We start from the raw sequence: 18401 nt of genomic DNA on the forward strand, positions 1-18401 counted from the left end.
CCTCGTTCTCGGTCTTCCCCTGCCCGAGCCCACGGAGCAGCGTTAACAGCGCCACCAGGTCGCCCCCGCAGAGCCTCCGGAGTCTAACTCTCCGCGGCTCCCGGTCTCGTCCTACAGGGAACGACAGCCCGCGCGGCCCGGGTGCCAGCTGCGGCCGCCCCAGGTCCGGCCCACCCCGCTCGGTCGCCGCCCCGTCCCGGTGCGCTTGCGCCACTTGCCGGCGCTCCCTACTGACGTAGTCCCGGCCGTCGCTCTGCGCGCGCGGGGCCCCGCCTTTCCGCAGCCGTTGCCAGGACGACGGCCCGTCCCTCGCGGACCAGCCAACGCTCGGGCCTGGCTGCAGTGCGCAGTCTCGGCGCTCCCGCCGGCCCCGCCCCGCCCCCGGCCCGGCCCGGCCCAGCCCGGCCCGACTCCGCCCCGACTCCGCCCCGCCCCCCCGCCCCGCCCCGCCCGAGGGGGAAAACAGTCGCGCGGCGATGACGTCGCGGGGGCCTGGCCGGGCGTCGCGGACTCGGGAGATGGAGGAAAAGGAGCAATTACGGCGACAGATCCGTCTCCTGCAGGGTGGGTCGGGCCGGGCCCCGGGCGCGCGTCCCTCTCTTTACCCTGACCTCACGGCGGGCCCCTGCCCGCCTCCCCGAAGGGGGTCGCTCTCCGCCTGCGGTCTCGACGGCCGGGTCGGGTCGGGTGGGGAGGGGGTTGGGCCGGGGAGGCGGTGGGGGACCTGGAGGGGCATCCGGGCCGGTCGGGGTCAGCCCCTTGCCCGAGTTTCGCCAGACGGGTAGTGCGGCTCCTTCAGGCGCTGCGGCGGTGGCGGCGGGGCCGTCGCTTAGTAACCGACGGGAGGCGCCCCCCCCCCCCCGCCATGGGCGGGCCCTCCTCGGCGCCCGCTCGCTCCCGGTGCCAGACAGTGGGGCGGAGGGCTTGTCCGTGCGCGGCGGGGCAGAAGCCCTGGAGTCTCGTTTGCCTGCTTCCCGCCCCACACCCACATTCCCCCTGGTGTTCCAGGCCCCGACTCCCCAGGCCTAGTTTCCCAACTTTTCCATTTTTAGACCCTACTTGAGGTTTCTGTACTTAAAAATTTTCCCGTTTAAAGTTATTTCCTTAAAGAGAAGACTTGAGGAATTGGAAAGCGGGTGTGGGGGAGAGTCCAGGCCGGCGGTCCAGCCTGTGAGGAGGCTTCTTGGGCTCCTGCGTGCGCGGGGGTGTCAGCTTTCTTTGGGCCTGGGGACAGGACTCTGATGGGGGAGCGTGTAAGTGAGGGGCCAGCACTGGTTTGCTGGTTGAGCGCTCACCCCCTGGGTGGTTCCGCTGAGGCCTGTACCCCTCCTGCCCCGGGCCGACTCTGCAGGGGCTTCCTTGGACCACCTGTGCTGGCGCTGGCGTCAGCCCACTGTCGGGGCTCCAGTCAGGCCTCTTCTCCCCTTGGAGGACAGTGTGACATTCTTGTCAACCGTGGATGCTCACGGGTGTCCGTTGTCTTACGCTCATTGTCCGTGTGCCAGGCTGGGAGATTATTAAGGTGCACCCCTGCCCCGGTTCCTCGGTGGGCAAGCCACAGGGCCCCTGCGGCTGACTGGCTCCCTCGCCGAGGCGTTACGGCATGGGTCCTTGCTGGTACCTTCGTGTCGAGTGACGCATCCCCTGAAAGGAGTGTGGCAGCAGTATAATAATATTCCTGGTAAATTAGGGATATCATGCCACGGGTGCATTTTTAGGGTAAACAACCAGAAATAGGACTGAAGTATAACTGGTGGGAAAAGGCTCATGGAAGAGATGGGCCGAGGGAACGTCCATGGCTCTCAGGCTCTAGGGGCTGCCTGTCCTGCGCTGCGGCCTGGCAGGGGCTCAGGAGTGAGGGGGGGTCTGTGGGGCATCTTGTCAGCTGGTGCACTTCCAGGGGACTGTTGTTGATTTTACGCTCACCCTCTGGCTAACTGAGCCTGTGGTTCTGCCTTCTCAGGTCTGATCGATGACTACAAAAACCTCCATGGCAACGGCTCTGCCCCTAGCACCTCGGCTGCCTCCCGGTGGCAAGCACCTGCTTACAGCAGCAGCAGGCCCTTCAGTGCCTGCTACCCTCGCCCAAGCCGGAGGGGCTTCTCCCCGAACCACGGGCCTGCGTGGCGCAAGAAATACTCCCTTGTGAATCGGCCCCCGGGACCCTCAGACCCACCCGGTGACTGTGCTGTGCAGCTGCCCCTCAGGGCTGGGGGCAGCCAGGGTCCTGACCCCCAGCAGTATGTCCTGGAGAGGCAGGTGCAGCTTAGTTCAGATCAGAACATGGTCATCAAAATCAAACCACCATCAAAACCGGGTTCGGCTAGTGCTGCAGGGGTCCCTCGGGGCTCCTTGGAAGAATTTGAGGACCCCCCCTGGAGCGACCACAGGCCTCAGGAGGGTGAGGGCGAGCCCCCGGGTGGACAGCGGCAACCCCCAAAGCCAGGAAGAGTCAAGGGGAGCTGTGGTGCAGAGGACCCCCTTCTGGTCTGCCAGAAGGAGCCTGGCAAGCCTCGGGTCGTGAAGTCCATGAGCAGCATGAGTGACAGCCCCTCAGAGCCCCGGCGGACTGTCAGTGAGAGTGCAGTTGCCGTCAAGGCACGCTTCGCGGCGTCCACCCTGCCCCAGCGCAGTAGCCTGGCTGTGGGCCGGAAGGTGGGCTCACACTCTGTGTCCAGCTGTGCCACCCAGCTCCTCGGAGATGGGAGAGTGAATGCTGGCCACACAGATCAGCCAGCTTCCGCTGGTGTGGTGGCCGGCCCAGCTAGACCAGCTTCCGGACCCAGGCAGGCCCGGGAGTCCTCACTGCTTGTGTCCTGTCGAAACAACAAGTTCCGGAAAAACAACTACAAGTGGGTGGCCGCTTCAGCGAAGAGCCCCCGGGCCACTCGGAGGGCCCTCAGTCCCAGAGCAGCCTCAGAGAATGTGGGCAAGGCCCCCTTTGGCACAGCAGAACAAGTGGAGAAGCCACAGCTCAGAGCTGATCCGGATGCCAAGCCCAGGAGATCGGCTGCGTCCTCCACGGCTGGGGCCTCCCCCAGCAAGTACAAGTGGAAAGCATCCAGCCCCTCGGCCTCCTCATCCTCCTCCTTCCGTTGGCAGCCAGAAGCTGGTAGCAAGGACCGTGCCTCCCAGCTCTCTCCAGTCCCATCTCGGTCCCCCTCGGGGGACAGACCAGCAGTGGGACCCAGCAGTTTGAAGCCCCTCTTCAGCGAGACCCCACTCTCGGCTTACAAAGTGAAGAGCCGCACCAAGATCATCCGGAGGCGGGGAAGTGCTAGGTAGGTGCTCCTGCCACCACCCCAGGTTCTGTCTGGGCGGGCACAGGGCCAGGCCCAGGCCTCTAAGCTCCCTGCTTGGTACCCAGAGCCCGTGGGGGGCCCAGCTGCAGGAGTGTGGGGGGAGAAGCAGCAGCTGCTCCTGGGTCAGGCCTGGCTGGTGGCATCCGTGTGCCCAGTACCAGTGGGGCTGAGCAGCGGGCTCGGCCAGTGAGGACAGGTGGAGGCAGGTGCCGACAGGCCGCCCCTCTGTCCTGTTGGTGAGAGACCAGAGGCTGCTGGGGCAGCTTTGGTTCAGGGTCTGCGGGCTTTGTGGATGATTGCTTTATTCCCGGGCCAGACACTGGGTGAGCAAACCGAGGGGCCACCGGGGAGGAAGTCTGCCCCCTTGGCGGCCAAATGACCAGGTGATGTCACTTCCCTGGCCCTCCACCCTCAAGGACTGTGAGGAGGCTAAAAAATGGCATTGAGGCTCAGCGCTTGGTCTGGGGTCAGGGGCTTAGTCACGGCAGCTGTTAGCTGCAAGGGCAGAGAGTTGTTCCGCTGAGTCCCGCCCTGGAGGTCCTCCTGCTGCCTGACCCTGGTCTTCGGCCACGTTGTGTGGGCTCCACCGCCTTTCCTGTACGGTGGCCCTTCTCTGTGTCAGCTGTGGTGGAAGGGGAGCCGTGAGAACTAGTCCCTCCTGCCGCGATGGCTGGGGAGCTGGGGGCAGCCCCTTCTCTGCTGTGGCTCCTTAGGGCCTCCCCCAGCCCCACGGGAGAGTTCATCTGGCCTGGGGAGCCGGAGGAGACCTGGTGCACATGCACCGGGGGGGGGGTCGGGGGGGCCACCCTCCCTCTGAGCCGGCTCCAGGCTCTGCAGGGGAGGGGAGGGTGGCAGCTCTCAGACAGCCGCTGCTGGTTAGGTGCGAGGGCTGGGACCCGCGGGAGCTGGCTGCCTCCTGGGGTGGATTCCATGGTGCCGGGGTCTGGGTGGGCGAGGCTGGAAGGGGACAGCCGCCCCACGGGGGGAGCCCATTGCGAGCTGCCTGCTTTTTGTCTCTGCAGCCTTCCTGGGGACAAGAAGAGCAGCCCCCCACCTGCTGCCACTGCTAAGAGCCAGTTCAGCCTGCGGCGGAGGCAGGCCCTCCGGGGAAAGAGCAGCCCCATTCTGAAGAAGACGCCCCTCAAGGGCCTGATGCAGGTCACCAGGCACCGGCCGTGCTGCCTGCCTCCAGGCCGGGCCCACCTCCCCGCCAAGGAAGGTATGGCCGGGAGGAGGGGTTCTGGAAGGCTCGCTGAGCCGGCTCTGGGAGCCTCCCCTCTCGCTCCGTCTGCACTGGCGCTGCTCGCCTGTCAGGAACCACCTTCAGCACCCACCGCGCTCTGGCAGCGCTCCAGCCCGAGAGCTCTGCGCGGGGGGCAGGGGCTGGCTTGGGCTGGGGAGCAGAGAGGGGCTGGGCCACTGTACCCCGCACTGGGTGGGGGAGCTGCGCAGGGCAGGCGTGTGGCGGCCTTTTTAGTGCGTCTCTTCTGTAGACCTAGTCACATCCGTCGTGGTGGAAGGAGCCAGAAAGTGGATGAGAGGGTGGGAGCCACGCAGGCCTGCAGGGAGAGGGGTGGTTTATGCTGCCCGGGGCTCCCCTACCCTAGGCCTCTGCCGCCTGTCCTGGGCCTGTCCTCCTCTCCCTGTCGGTTGCTGCGTCTTTCTCCAGAACCCTGAGCTGGCCTGGGAGGAGTCCGCGTTGCGCACTTCCTGAGTCGCGGGTGTTTAGTGAGGGGTGAAGGGTAGTGGGGGCGTCGCGCGCCGTGGTCCCCCGCCCAGTGCGGTGATGGCAGCACCCTGAGGGAACTGGCACATGCCGGTGGTCAGGGGTGGGGGGGTCTCTGGCCGTCGGGGGTAGGGAAGGGGGAGGAGGTCACCTGTGACGCTGTGTCCTGGCGGGCCCGGGCTCCTCCGGGCGGACCGGGTCCCATGGTAGCCCTGTTTTCTCCCCGTTGAGCATCTGGTGGATGCGTGGCAATGGCTGTCCAGGCTGATGCACATGGAGTCTGGAGGTGATGGGGTTTGGGCCCTGCGCAGTCGGACTTGGGACTTGTGCCCTAATGGCTATTTTGTGCCGGGCGTTTGGGGAGCCCGCAGAGGAGCCAGCAGGCCTTTGTCCGGGCGGAGGCGGTGCCTGGCAGACCCGAGCGCCTGCATGGGAGCTGGTGGCGGAAGAGCGGGGCGTAGGGGCCACGAGAAGGTGTGAGAAGTGAGGCTGGAGGGTGCTGGCCACCCACCTGCCCTCTGGCTGCCACGGTGAGTGTGGACCTGGACGCAGGTGGACAGAGCAAAGGGAGCCCCACGGTGTCCCCTGGTGGCCACGGCGAGGGGGCTGAATTGAGGCTTGGGCTACGGCTGCAGGACTTACTGGGAGCGGACAGAAGGCTGTGGATGGACCGATGGCCAGGCTGTCCCAGGCCTGACGGGGGAGGACAGGGAGGACGGGTTGCGAACGCCCCTCGCTTTGGGAGGCTGGCGGGGGGTGGCTGAGTCCCCAGGGAGGTTGGGGCAGCCCGGAGAGAGGTCAGGAAGTGGTGCCCGGGGGCCTCCGGGCCTTCGCAGGGATTCATGGCTCCGCTCAGCTCCTGTGTCACATGTTGTCTCGGTCGGCAGAGAGGTCCGGCTGAGTGGAGGAGGAGGTGCTGACGGAGGTCTGTCCCCGCAGAAGAGCCGTCACCCGGGGACGGCCACTGTGGGCAGTGACGGTGCTCAGGCTTGGCTGCGGCGGGGGCTGTGTCCACGGGCCCCTTCGCATCCTGCTCCAGGTGCTGGGGCCGCAGAAGGCACGAGGCTCTCCTGAGACCTGCAGCCCAGCCCACGGGCACTGAGCCATTTCCGTCGTGACTTGCCACAGGGAGAGTGGCTCGGGGCAAATGGAGACGGGGTGGCCGGGCCAGGGGCCTCAAGATGGCGGTATTTCAGTGACTTGAGTTACAGGGATGTGGTGTGAGGTGGCTTGGGGAAGGAGTGTCCCAGTCCGAGGCTGCTTGCCTTGGGACCAGAGCGCTCTGGAGTGCCGGATTCCTGGGCCGCCGCTGGGCGTCAGGCCTCCTCGCTGGGCCTGGAAGCAAGTGCTCGTGGAGCAAGTGCTGAGCTAGGCATTGCGCGGGACGATTACAGCAGATGGGCCCTGCCAGGGGCTCCCTGTCCTAATGCTGGGGTGGCACTGAGGGGTTGGTGGGCCATCCCAGGCGGGCACACTTTGACCTCTTCGGTCCATGCTCTTGGTGTTGCCGCCCTCCAGGAGTTGAGCAGAGCTGGCCTTGACTGTGGCCTGCCCAGGCCTGTCCTGTCCCTGCTCCCAGGGAACCTGGTTTGGGGGCAGACAGGCCTGAACCAGACCATGGCCGTCCCCTTTAGCAGGCACCCCGAAGGAAAGAGCGCCACTGGGTTGAGGAGCTCCTCCTGTCTCGTGTGCTGAGGGCCTGCAGCTGAGGAATCCTCTCTAGATGGGGCAAGAGGTGGACAACACCCGGGACCCTGCACACACAGCTGAGCTTTCGCAGCTGCTCCCGGCAGGAGGGCCCTGGCGCGGCCGGGGCTGGAGTGAGGGCTGCCCGAGGCCCGGCTTCCTACAGGGGCTGCTGGCTGGCTGAGGGGCCACTGCGGAGAGCAGGGCCCTGGCCACACGGGGGCTGACCTCCCATAGTGACGCAGGCCAGGCGTTCTAGGACACTCACTGGCCGCCAGTGGACAGCAGCCTGGAGAGTTGAGGGGCCAGCGGGGACGCTGGGTCTGCAGATTAAAGGGGGCCTGGAAGGTGGTGTGCATCTGCCCGGGAGCTGTGCCTGCAGGCTCGGCCCGCTTGCTTGTGCGCCGAGCTCCGTGGGCCTGGGCTGGCTGGTTCTCTCGTTAGGCCTGGAGCAGTGCCAGGCACAGGCTGGGGGGTGGAGGCTGCCTCCTGCTGGTAGCGTGGGCGCAGTGTGGGCGCCGGTGCGGAGGGGCTGACACGGTCCCTGCCTTCATACTTCTCTCTACTAGGAGGTGAGCGGGTCAGTTTGTGGTTATAAACGGTTGTGATAACTTGGCACAGACTGCCCTGGGAGGACTGTGAAAGGTGGGGGAGAGTCCTGCTGGGGGAAGGGCTTACAGAAGGCTACCGCTCACTCATCCACTTACCCATGCCCTCCATCCATCCATCCTCCATCCATCCATCCATCCGTCCGTCCATCCGTCCGTCTACCCTCCATCCACCATTCATCATACATCTGTCCACCTGTTTATCCACGTATCCATTCCCCCATCTGTTCTTCCCTTGTCTGTCCTCCGTCCATCCCCCATCCATCCCCCATTCATTTGTTCTCTGTCCACCATTTGTCCCCCATCCGTCCCCCCCATCCGTCCAACAAGCAGGCGTGGCGTAGCTCTGGTGCAGGGAAGTGTGCTGGTCCCCGTGGGTACTGTGCAGGCTGGAGCCACATTGCAGTCATCAAGACAGCTACCTGGGTACTTGTAAATAAGCTGAAAAGATACTCTCGGGTGGTGAACATGCTCAGAGGAAAAGGAAGTGGGGTCACAGAGAGCTGCGGGGAGGGCGGGCAGCTGTAGTCAGGCAGCTGGTGTCTCTGAGGAGGTGACCTCCAAACTGAGGCCTGCATGAGGACAAGGAGGCGTGAGCGGTGCGCCTCTCTGCGGGTGACGGGCACAGGTGGGATGAGCTCTCCCATGTTGCAGGAGCAGAGAGAGGTCCTGTGTGGCGGGCGTGGGGGGGGGGTACTGAAGCCAGAGGGAAGGCAGGACCCACATGATGGGAGGGTCCCGTAGGCCACAGTAAGGGGAAGGGGGTGGTGCTGGATACAGGAGAGGAGGGACCTGGGAGCTGCATGAATGTGCTCAGGGATGTGCCGTGGCCGTGTCAGGGGCCCAGGAGTGTCCAGCAGGCCTCGAGGGGACAGTGAGCCAGGAGGAGCCTTCGGAAAGGTCTTGAATGCCGGGCCAAGGAGTGGGGTCCTCATTCTTAGAAGTGGGTAAGGAGCTCGTGGAAGATGCTTGTGCACAGGCCTGAAACGCTGGGCGGGCGGCTCCTGAGACTGGCAGAGGCGGCTTTGGTGGGGACAGGAGTGAGGACAAGCATTTCCCTGGGCTGAGGACTACTAAGGAGTCAGTGGGTGGCTCCCCCATGCACCTCCTTCTGCAAGGTCCACAGGCTTCCTTCTCCCTCCTTCTCCCTCCTTCTCCCTCCTTCTCCCTCCTTCTCCCTCCTTCTCCCTCCTTCTCCCTCCTCCTCCCTCCTCCTCCCTCCTTCTCCCTCCTTTCCCTGCTCCACCTTCCTGTCCCCAGGCCCTGGGCAGGCCCCAGCCAGCTGTCGGCTGCCTCCCACACAAGTTTTCATTTGATGCTGTGGACATTTGGGGTGCAGACCCTGGGCTCCGGGGCTCCGGGCCGGCTGGCAGGGCCTCCCTACAGGTGGACAGGCTGCTTCGAAGCTTCTCTTCCCCGTTTCCCCCGACAGATCATTGGCCCAGGTCCAGACTTTCGTGGAAGCTGTGTAGGGGAGGGGCCTGACCCCCGGTGGGCTCCTGCCCAGTGGAGGGAGGCAGGGCGAGGGGCAGGTCCCTTCCCCAGCCCCACCGGGCCGCCAGTGGCCAGCAGAGGGCGCACTCGCCCCTCTTATCCCTCAGTCCACCTCTTTCTGGTAATTGATCGCCTAATTTTCTCTTTATGTGAAAGAAAGCAGATATCAAGTAATTTGTGGCAATAACCTGCTAATGCTAGGCCAGTATCGAAACTCCCCTGTTCATTTCAAGTGGCAGATAAAACACTAATACATAATTATCCTTGCAAATTGGATTGTTTTAAATAACCAGAAGGCTGTGGCCAGGAGAGAGCGGCCCCATCTCCCTGGAGTTCCTGTTCCCGTGTAATTGCCGCGCTCAATCAATTTCCCTGGCATTAGAAATTCCATCACAATCAACATTAAGCTTTATTCATTGTGATGGCTAAGAGCCGGGCCATTTCTCCTCTTTTTCTTAACTGGCAAAATTAATCAGGGAAAAGATTTTAAACATTTACCCGCGCGAAAGAGGTCAGCTCTGCCGCTATATTGCTCAGCAGATAAGGGGGCTAATAAAAAGAAAATTGAATTACTAATGATCACCAGGAACAGAGTATATAAAACCTGGCAATCGCCAGTTCAGGAAAAGGGAGAATCAATTTTCTTGGGACAAGGTGCGCTCATTTTTTATTTTGGCGCATGTTATCAGCAATTTAATTTGAGAGCGCATAAACAGGAGGAAACAGTTAGGGAATAATGAGCCCGGAGGTGTAAAGTGCCGCAGGATATATGCTCTACACAATTTATTTGGCACAACAGATAATCGCTTTAATTGAATTCAGAACTGCATTGTTCAGCAGCAGCGTGGCCGCGGTGCCTTGCGCCTGGGGACTGCGCATTATGAAGATCTGGCCTGACCCCTCCTCCTGCTTTCCCTCCTCGGCCTCTCCTCCCCAGCTCCCCTGCCCTCAGACCCTCCTGCCCGGTTCACCTAGAGTCCTACTTTGGCTGGGGGGTGGGGCAGGCGGCCCCTTGGGGACACCAGGTGATCCCCCCACCCCTGTGCTCCCCGCCTCTGCCTCTAGCCTTCCTCCCTTTATTTTTCTCCCGGTGGTGAGTCTGTTGGCAGCTGGGGGGAGTCAAGAGATGATACCCGAGAAAGGGCCCCAGGGGAGCTTCGTTTGCTGAGGACTGGTGGGGTCTACTACATTTTGGCTGCACAGAGACCCTGCTTGATCTGTCTCAGGGCAGACAGACACTGGAGAAAGCAGAGAGAAAAAGCCTTTTATAGACCTCAAAAATGGTTTCCGATTTACCAGCCATGTAATTGTGGCGATTAGTGATCCCAGCTTGTGGTGTTTACGGCGCACACAGCTCCCGTTGGCTCCACTGCAGGGCCTGGCTGTCCCGGGCCCGCTCGGCTTGTCTCCGTCCACACTGGGCCCAGTGCCAGGACTCGGGCCACCCTGAGGCTTCTTGTATGCAGAGTGAGTACTTCCCGGTGCATGGGCACCCGTACCCTAGGCTAGGGGGCTTCATAGCGGCCACGGGTCATGGGATTCCTACCCGCCACTTGGAAATGGTGGCCTTGGTGTGCTGAGAAGCCGTGGTTGGGTGGGCAGGTGTCACCTCCCAGAAGTCGCTTGGGTAGGAGGGCCCTTTTGGCTCACCTGCCTGGGACGGTGGTAGCCCGCCCTCCTCCCCCTCCCCTGCTTCATCTTGAGCCTGGGGCCTGGCCCAGGTGCCCAAGATGGCACAGATGAGTGGCTAGTGTGGTGGGTGAAGGTGTGGGTCTGGGAGGTCACTCAGGGCTCCAGGGGCAGGACCGTGGGAAGAGCCCCGTTTTCACAGTGGCCTAGGGAAGACCTGAGGGTTGCTAAGGCTTTCAGTCGAGCCAGGCCTTGCACTGCCACTTCGCCTCTGGGTGAGAGCTTGGCACCCATCGCTCAGGCCGCCATATCGGCCATGTGGTCTGGAGAAGCTGCCGTCCCCTCTGTGCAGATGAGAAGTGGAGTATCCACTCACCCTAGGTCACTGGCAGAAAAGGCAGCTGTGGTCTTGGCCCCTTGTCTGGGTCTCACCAGGTCTTCACCATGCAGCCCCCAGTGACAGACCCTGGTGGTGGTATAGAGCCGGAAGCACCTCTGGCTGGGATCCCCCAGTGTTGGGGGGGCCACCCTGCCACGCCAGCTAGAAGTGGGACACCTAAGGGGGACCCGGGTGGCTCAGTCGGTTAAGCGTCTGACTCTTGATTTCGGCTTAGGTCACGATCTCAGGGTTGTGGGATCGAGCCCCACGTTGGGCTCTGCACTCAGCAGGGACTCTGCTTGTCCCTCTCCCTCTGCTCCTCCCCTCAGTGCCCGCGTGTGCACACTCTTTCTTTTCTTTAAAATGAATAAATAAATAGAAATTTTTAAAAAAAATATTTTATTTATTTATTAGAGAGACAAAGACAGAGCATGAGCAGGGGTGAGGGGCAGAGGGGGAGGGAGAAGCAGGCTTCCCGCGGAGCAGGGAGCCCAACGCGGGGCTCGATCCCAGGATCCTGGGATCATGACCTGAGCCGAAGGCAGACGCTTAACGACTGAGCCACCCAGGTGCCCCTAAATAAAATATCTACCACAAAGAAGTGGGAGACCCATTCCCTGTGTCCCAGGTTTCTCCAAGGAAGTACTCAGGGAGTTTCTCCCCACGTGAGCTCCCCTTGGACCCCCCCGCCCCTCCCCAGTACCCGGGCCCCTCACCAGGCCCCTTGGGTGGCTGTTGTACCTCCCTCCTAGCCCCAAGGCAGGGCCACACGGTGCTTGTTCAGCAGTGGATCTCTCCGTCTCCCCAGTCCCTGGGTGCAGAGTCTGTGGGCTGTCTTGCTCCTTGCCTACCCCCCTCCTGGCTCCTTAGGCAAGTGCTCCTGGCCCGCTGTCCTGGGGCTTGAAGGGCCCGCCTTGGGTTGTCCCCATGTTCCTGGAGAGGTCAAAGCAGGCCCTCTCAGACTCCTGGGCATCAAAGCCTGTCTGGATGTGCTCAGTTTGTGCAGGGACATTTGTGGGGTTCTTGCTGAGCACGCAGCAGCGTGGGGCTCAGGCTGCACCCACTGCTGTCTCTCCTCTAGCTGCCCCTCGAGCAGCTGCCAGGGGGCCTTTAATGCACTTGTCACTCGGCTCCCTCCTCTGAGGGCGCCAGGTGCGTCCAACAGCCAGCTTTCCCCACCTGCTGGGCCCCGCCCCCCCAACCAGGCCCGTCCCTCTGGCCAGGGTACCCAGGGCAGCCCGAGAGCCCGCTGCTTGCTGCTCGGTAGGCCCATGTGAGGCCTGTGTTGGCCTCAGGCTGCGGGCAGGTCGGTGGGCAGAGGGGGCAGAGCGGGGCCTAAGGCCGTGCCCTGGACCTCTGCAGGAAGGACGCATGTTCTCACCCCTGGTGCTCGTGGGGCGCTTCGCGAAGCCGGGAGCGGAGGGGTTGCCGGCTTTGAGTGGATGCACCCCCAGCCTGCGCTGCAGCCAGGCTGCTGGGTGGCCCCCCGGGAGGCGGACCGTCGTGGAGTCAGGCTGTCGGGGAGCTCTTGGACTCGAGCGCACGGTGCCCGGGGAGCCCAGCAGCCTGGGGGTGGGGGTGTCGCTGTCTGCCCCGGGCCACCTCTGGGGCGCGACACGGTGCTGGCCTCAGGACCTTCCTGTGGTGCTGGCTAGCTGGTCTCTGCTGGCTTAGCCCAGGGCCACTGGTGGTAGCCTCGTGGGGGAGCGGGACACTTGCAAGGGACACCAGGGACGCCCCGCTCAGGCCCCACGTTGTGGGCAGGGGTGCGGGGCAGTTCTGGCCGCAGCCCCAGGAGGGTCCTGACTCCCGCCGCACAGCTGAAGGGACGATGGAGGCGGGCTTCCTGTGCCACCACGGCAGGGGAGGATGCCAGGGAGGGCCAGGGCTGGGTGACTTCCATGAGGCACACCCCTTCCGGTCCCCCGGGTGCTGGGAAGCCAGCGTGCATGCTGGGATCTTGCTGAAGGGCCCTCACTCGCTTCCAGTTTCCACATCTGTGACGGGGCCGAGGGCCGTTTCCAGGGCCATGGTGCTGACCGCAGGAGACGGGTGGCCAGGGGCTTGGGACGGGCCTTGGTGGAAGCCGGCCAGGATGGCTGCTGGAGGTGTCCGCCGCAGAGGGCTCAGCTTTCCGTGGTCGCTCGCTGGTGTGCGCTTGGGTTCAGTTTCACCAGGGCCAACGCGTCAAGAGCGGTTAAATCCGGAGTGCTACTTTCATAAGGGAAAGAGGAAGTGCGAAAGGCAGCCACAGCGATCCTTGGGCCTTGCATAAATTATCAGGCACATTGGAGGCCTCGATTTTAGTTTGTCGGGGCCGTGGTAGTGAATTACTCCACGAGAACTGGCATGGGAGGGCACGTGCGTGCGTGTGTGTGGCGTTCGCGTGGCCCCCGGGCAGGCTTGGAGCCTCTAGGGAAGTCATGACCACCACCGAGCTGGGGACTCCCAAGTGGTACCCTAAAGTGAGGCCTGCCTGGCTGGAGAAGGGGGGTGATGGCCTCAGGATGACTTGTGTCCCTGGGGAACGGGAGCATCCCTCCGTGGGTCTCCCCAGACTGGGGACACTTGGGCTGCTCCTTGTGTCTGATGGTCGGGCTGCGCTGAGGTGCTACGCCCCAAGTCCAGTTTGAGGACCCCTCTTGGCCTGGTGGGCTCGCGGGTGCGTGCCCGTCAGTGGGCACTGGGGTGCAGGACAAAGGCTCAGCCCTCCCTCTCGGCCCCGGTGCTCCTCTTCCGCCGCCCTTCGGGTGGTCTGTCCTCCCAGCTTTCCCGGGTCTCACCCCTCCCGCACTGTGTGTCCACTCGCATGCTGGGCCGAGGTCCTAGCGGGAAGGATGTGCTGGTTCCCGTCGGCGTCTCCTGCCTGGTGCTGGGCTCTCATGGCAAGGGCAGGGGGTGGGGCAGGGCAGGGAAGGCTTTTGCGAGAACTAACAGCTCAGCCGGTGCCTCCTGCCCCTGCCCATGGGGCCCATTGTCTTCCTGCCACTCGCTCCCCTCTCTGTACCATTTCTGCCCCCAGTAAGCGGATGTCACTGTGTGTCAGCGAGCCCTGAGCACTGCTAGGCGTGCAGCCCGGCACGGCCCAACGGCATGGAGGTGAAAAGGAGTGACAGCAGCCCAGATGTGACTCTTTGGGGACAGAGAGGGGACAGAGAGGGACCGGCCTGCCGGCAGGGAGCCAGAAACGGGGCACCTGCCTGGCCAGGGGGTGGGGAGGAACCTGGGGGCGCCACGAGGGGCACTCCGAGCAGAGAGCACAGTGTGCGCCCAGGGCGGGTGGCAGGGCACAGCGGTGGCTTTCCTTCGCCTGGACTGGCCTAGAATGAAGGGACGTGGGGACGCCCACAGGTGGCAGGAGGGCCTGCGGCTGGCTGCCGCTGCCGCCTCTCCCAGCCCCTGGGACGGCTGGCCACGAGGCCCTTAGTCCCTTTGGCTTTGTCAGCTGAGTGTTGGGTCTTCCCGCTCTACCTCTGCCGTCTGCTGCCAGGCTCCTTCTGCCTGGGTGGCTGTGCCCAGCGCAGACCAGAGCCATCCTGGGCGCTGGGCTCACAGGGAGGCTGCCGAGGGACGGGAGAGCCAAGTTAGGTTTGTTGAGTGACCGCTGTCCGGGCTGAGCCCGGGGTGACCCAACTCCCAGAGGGAGAAAGTGAGGCTGAGGAGGCGCTGGGCCTTCCCCTCTGCGGGCAGCAGTCTGCACCTGACCGTGGGCCTGGGCCCCCTTCTGTGGCCTGCGGGCCGCACCTCCAGGACGTGCCAGCGCTCTGGGCTCCGTGCCAGCCCAGAACAAGTGCTGAGCGTCCCCACAAAGCGGGGCCAGGGCTGGAGGAAGCTCACGGCCCGGGTGGGGGTGGCGGGCACAGGGGCTGCTGCGTGACCAGCGAAGCCCAGCCAGGTGAGGAGGTGGGCCGGGAAAGGGTGTGGAGGCACAGCTTGCCTCCCGCCCCCGCGCCCAGCCCTGCGCTTGTCCACAGGTCCTGCCCTGCGTCCTTGGCAAGAATCTGGTGCAGGCTGATGGCCAGGCTGTGCTGGCATCCCAGTGCAGCGTCCGGGAGCAAAGTGGACACGCTCCTTGTGGGTGCAGACAGAGGAGGGCACCGAGGTGGGTGGGTGGGTGGCCCTGAGGGGCCTGGGCGTCTGGTGCATCTGGTTCACTGCCAGTGGCTCTCAGGCCCCTTTTGTCCTGGGCTTCCTGGGGCCGGAGGCGGACTCCTGCCTCAAGGAGCGAGGGGTTATACCCGGCCCCGGGAGGGCTGGGGGTTGTGGACCCTGCCTGCTGTCTGTTGCTCCCTGTGGCATTTAGGGCAGGAGTCCAGGCACTGGGCTGGGGGTGTGTGACCCATCTGTCCCCGTGGCACCTCCCAGCCCAGACGTTTTCAGTAACAGAGGGGGAGCAAGAGTGTGACTTTGGAGCTCCCCGGGGCACTGCTGGAGGAGCACCGTCCCCTCGGGGCTGCTGAGACGCGGAGCAGCTTCAGGCTCTGGCTCAGGGACGGTGTCCCAGGGAGTGGCGCTGGGAGCTGCCTGGGAGGAAGTGCTCCTGAGGCCTGAGCGTCAGGTGGAATTCTTTCCTGCTGAGGACGGCTGGGTGCAGGAGGAGGACGCATGGAGGGACGTGGTGTCCCCAGGCTGGGCCTTCTGGTCCAGGCCTCTGGAGAGGGACAGGAGCTGAGGTTGGTGGGGGACAGCAGTCCTGGGGTCTGTCCCCTTCTGGGGGCTCTGCAGCCGGAGGGATGTGTCTTTGGTGCCTGGCCCCGGGGGAGGAGTAGGGCGAGGCCGCTGTGGCTCCTGAGGGACCTGCTCGGAGAGCCCCCTCCACTGCCTGCCTCAACCTGGCCCTGTTGCCCACCCAGCCCGACACGCTGGACTCCAATCGTGAGACTCCGAGAGCCAGCAGCGTGGCCCTGAGTCAGGACTGAGCCGCCCTTCACGGTTCCTCTGTGTGGCATGGGGCTCCGAGGGGCCGAGGTGGGCATCTCGCAAAGGAGGCCTGGAACCGCGTCTCCCCTTTGGGGTTTTCTGTAGCCTGGCTGTCCTCACTCCTTGTGCTTTAAAGGGGAAAGGTGCCATGTCGGGGGGCGGGAGTTCATTGTCTGGATCTGGCCCACGCCGTGTTCTCCCCTTGGCTTGTGAAGGATGGGGCAGTGGCCAGAGGCTGCAGAGTCCCCCCACCCCTCTGGCTCTCCTGGGCACTAGCGCGGGCTGGCGTGTATGCCCTTGGGGCCTTTGGACAGGGCCCCGAGGGGCAGCAAGTGGGGAGCAGAGGCTGGGGGCGGGGGCTGCTGTTCCGGGTCAGAGCCGCCCCCACAGACTGCAGTGGGCCTGCGCCCAAACGGAGGGTCCACAGGTGCTTGGATGAGTGGCCCTAGGTCTCTTCTGAAAAATAGGCAATTGGACGGTTATAAATTTGTCCTAAGCATAGCTGTATCCCGCAAGTTAATGATTCCTGTTTTCCTCCAAATTTTTTGCTAATTTTTCTTTGACCCATGGGTTTTTTAGAAGGGCATTTGACTTCATTTCCAAACCTATGAGGGCTTTGAAGGTGTTTGTGGTTACTGCTTTCTAGCTTCCCCCGCCTCGCGTGCAGTGTGTGATTTCAGTCCTTCTCAGTGTGCTGAGACTTGTGTTGTGTCCCAGCTTGTGGTCAGTTCTGGTCAAGAAGGGCAGAGTTCGGAGTTCCCGCTGCTGGGGTGGGGCTCTGGAAGGCACGTGGCCCTCGCCCTGTGGCTCCCAGCTGCTGCGCACCCACTGACTGGGGCAGCGGGGGGAGGTCTTGCCCCCCCCCGGGTCACCAGGACAGGCGTGTTAGAGTCTTCCACCGTGCTGTGGGCTCCCTCCTTTCTCTAGCTGTCAGTTCTGCATCCAGTATTTTGAGGCCACTTTACGGAGGGCAAACCAGTTTAGAATTGTTGTATCTCCCTGGTGGATGGAATCTTTTAAGGTTATGAAGTGTTCTTTTTTATTTCCGGTAATGCTTCTCGCCTTAAAGGCTGTTTTCTCTGATGCCAGTGTAGGCGCACTGGTCTTGTTTCAGCAGGTCCTGTAAAACGTGCGCGCGCACACGCCCTCGCCGTGCGGACTCGCGCTTGTTGTTTGTAGCCTACACAATCACGTGTGTACTTTCAGCTTCTCCACGACGTTTAGATATTTTTTGTATGCAGCAAATAGTTTTAATTGCAGTCTGAAATTGTCTTTCTAAAGAAAGATTTAGCGTGTTCACACTTACTGTAATTACTAATGTATTTTGGTTTAAATCTACTGACTTCCTATGGGCTTTTTCTTTGTTCCACTCTTCTGTGCTTTTCTCTCTCTCTTTTTTTTAAGTAGGCTCCACCCCCCGGTGTGGAGCCCAATGTGGGGCTTGAACTCAGACCCTGAGATGGAGGCGGGAGCTGAGATCAAGAGCCACCCAGGTGCTCCTCTGTTCTTTCTTCTTTTAGATTCTTTAATTCCTAATTTTTCCTTAATTAACTTACTATACATTCTTTTATTCTTTTTTTTTTTACTCCGGAGGTCACAGTGTGCATTTTTTACTTACTGTTACGGATACCGAGAGATTGTGTGATCGCTTACTGGGTAGCATAAGCTGCTTGAGCACGTGAACTCCGCTCCCCCTCCCATTGTCTGTGCTAGACCTATCGTGATCTTAACTCTCCCTGTACTTTAGACTTCACGAGACAGTTTATACACAGTCAGCATTTACCCAGAGTTAGCTATGTATTTTTTCTGCCTTTTGTCTTCGTTCCTTCTGATTGAAGAACACCTCTTAACGTTTTCTTTAACGTTACAAGTCTGCTGAGGACCTTTTCTCTCCATAGACGTTCGTCTGAACAGTCTTTGTTTTTGCCTTCATCTCTGAACGGTTTTCATCGTGTAAAGCCTTTGGGGCTGGCAGGCGTCCCCTCGCAGACCGGGCGGCCCGCTCTTCCACTCTGGCTGACGGGCCCTCCTCCCTGGTTTTCGGCAGCGGGCTATGGTGTGCTTAGCACGCTCGTTGTTATCCTGCTTGGGGTTTGTGATATTTCTTGAATCTGTGGCCTGATGGTTTTCATCAATTTGGGAAAATTCTCAGCCATCATACCTTCAGTACTGCTTTTGCTCCATTCTTTCTTGCTTTTTGGGGTCACAGCAACAATTCTGTTACACCTCTTCACCAAACACACTTCTGTGTGTTTCCTGTGCTCTTTTGTGTGTGTGTGTGTGTCTGTGTGTGCTTTTAAAGATTTTATTTATTTATTTGACAGAGAGAGACACAGCGAGAGAGGGAACACAAGCAGGGGGAGTGGGAGAGGGAGAAGCAGGCTCCCCTCTGAGCAGGGAGCCCGATGCGGGGCTCGATCCCAGGACCCTGGGATCATGGCCTGAACCGAAGGCAGACGCTTAACGACTGAGCCACCCAGGCGCCCCTCTTTTTTTTTTTTTTTTTTTAAGATTTTATTTATTTGAGAGAGAGGTAGCGAGAGAGAGCATGAGGAGGAGGGAGAAGCAGATTCTCTGATGAGCTGGGATCGTGACCTGAGCTGAAGGCAGATCCTTAACCGACTGAGCCACTGCTATGCTCTTTTCTGTATCTGCCA

The 18401-nt window shown here is 62.0% G+C and overlaps 1 protein-coding gene across 2 annotated transcripts in view; it reads left to right on the forward strand.

Moving 5' to 3' along the window:
- The first annotated feature begins 470 nt into the window (after positions 1-470).
- ZC3H3 (zinc finger CCCH-type containing 3) overlaps positions 471-18401 on the forward strand; it is a 91035-nt gene continuing 73104 nt past the window's right edge. For both annotated transcript variants that reach the window (XM_036105696.2, XM_078071910.1), the window contains exons 1-3: positions 471-564; positions 1964-3281; positions 4325-4521. In XM_036105696.2, coding sequence (XP_035961589.2) covers positions 477-564; positions 1964-3281; positions 4325-4521 — 1603 coding nt within the window. In that variant the 5' untranslated portion in view covers positions 471-476. The remainder of the gene's footprint in view (positions 565-1963; positions 3282-4324; positions 4522-18401) is intronic.

Source organism: Halichoerus grypus, chromosome 5 (assembly GCF_964656455.1).
Source record: "Halichoerus grypus chromosome 5, mHalGry1.hap1.1, whole genome shotgun sequence".
Taxonomy (NCBI): Eukaryota; Metazoa; Chordata; class Mammalia; order Carnivora; family Phocidae; genus Halichoerus; species Halichoerus grypus.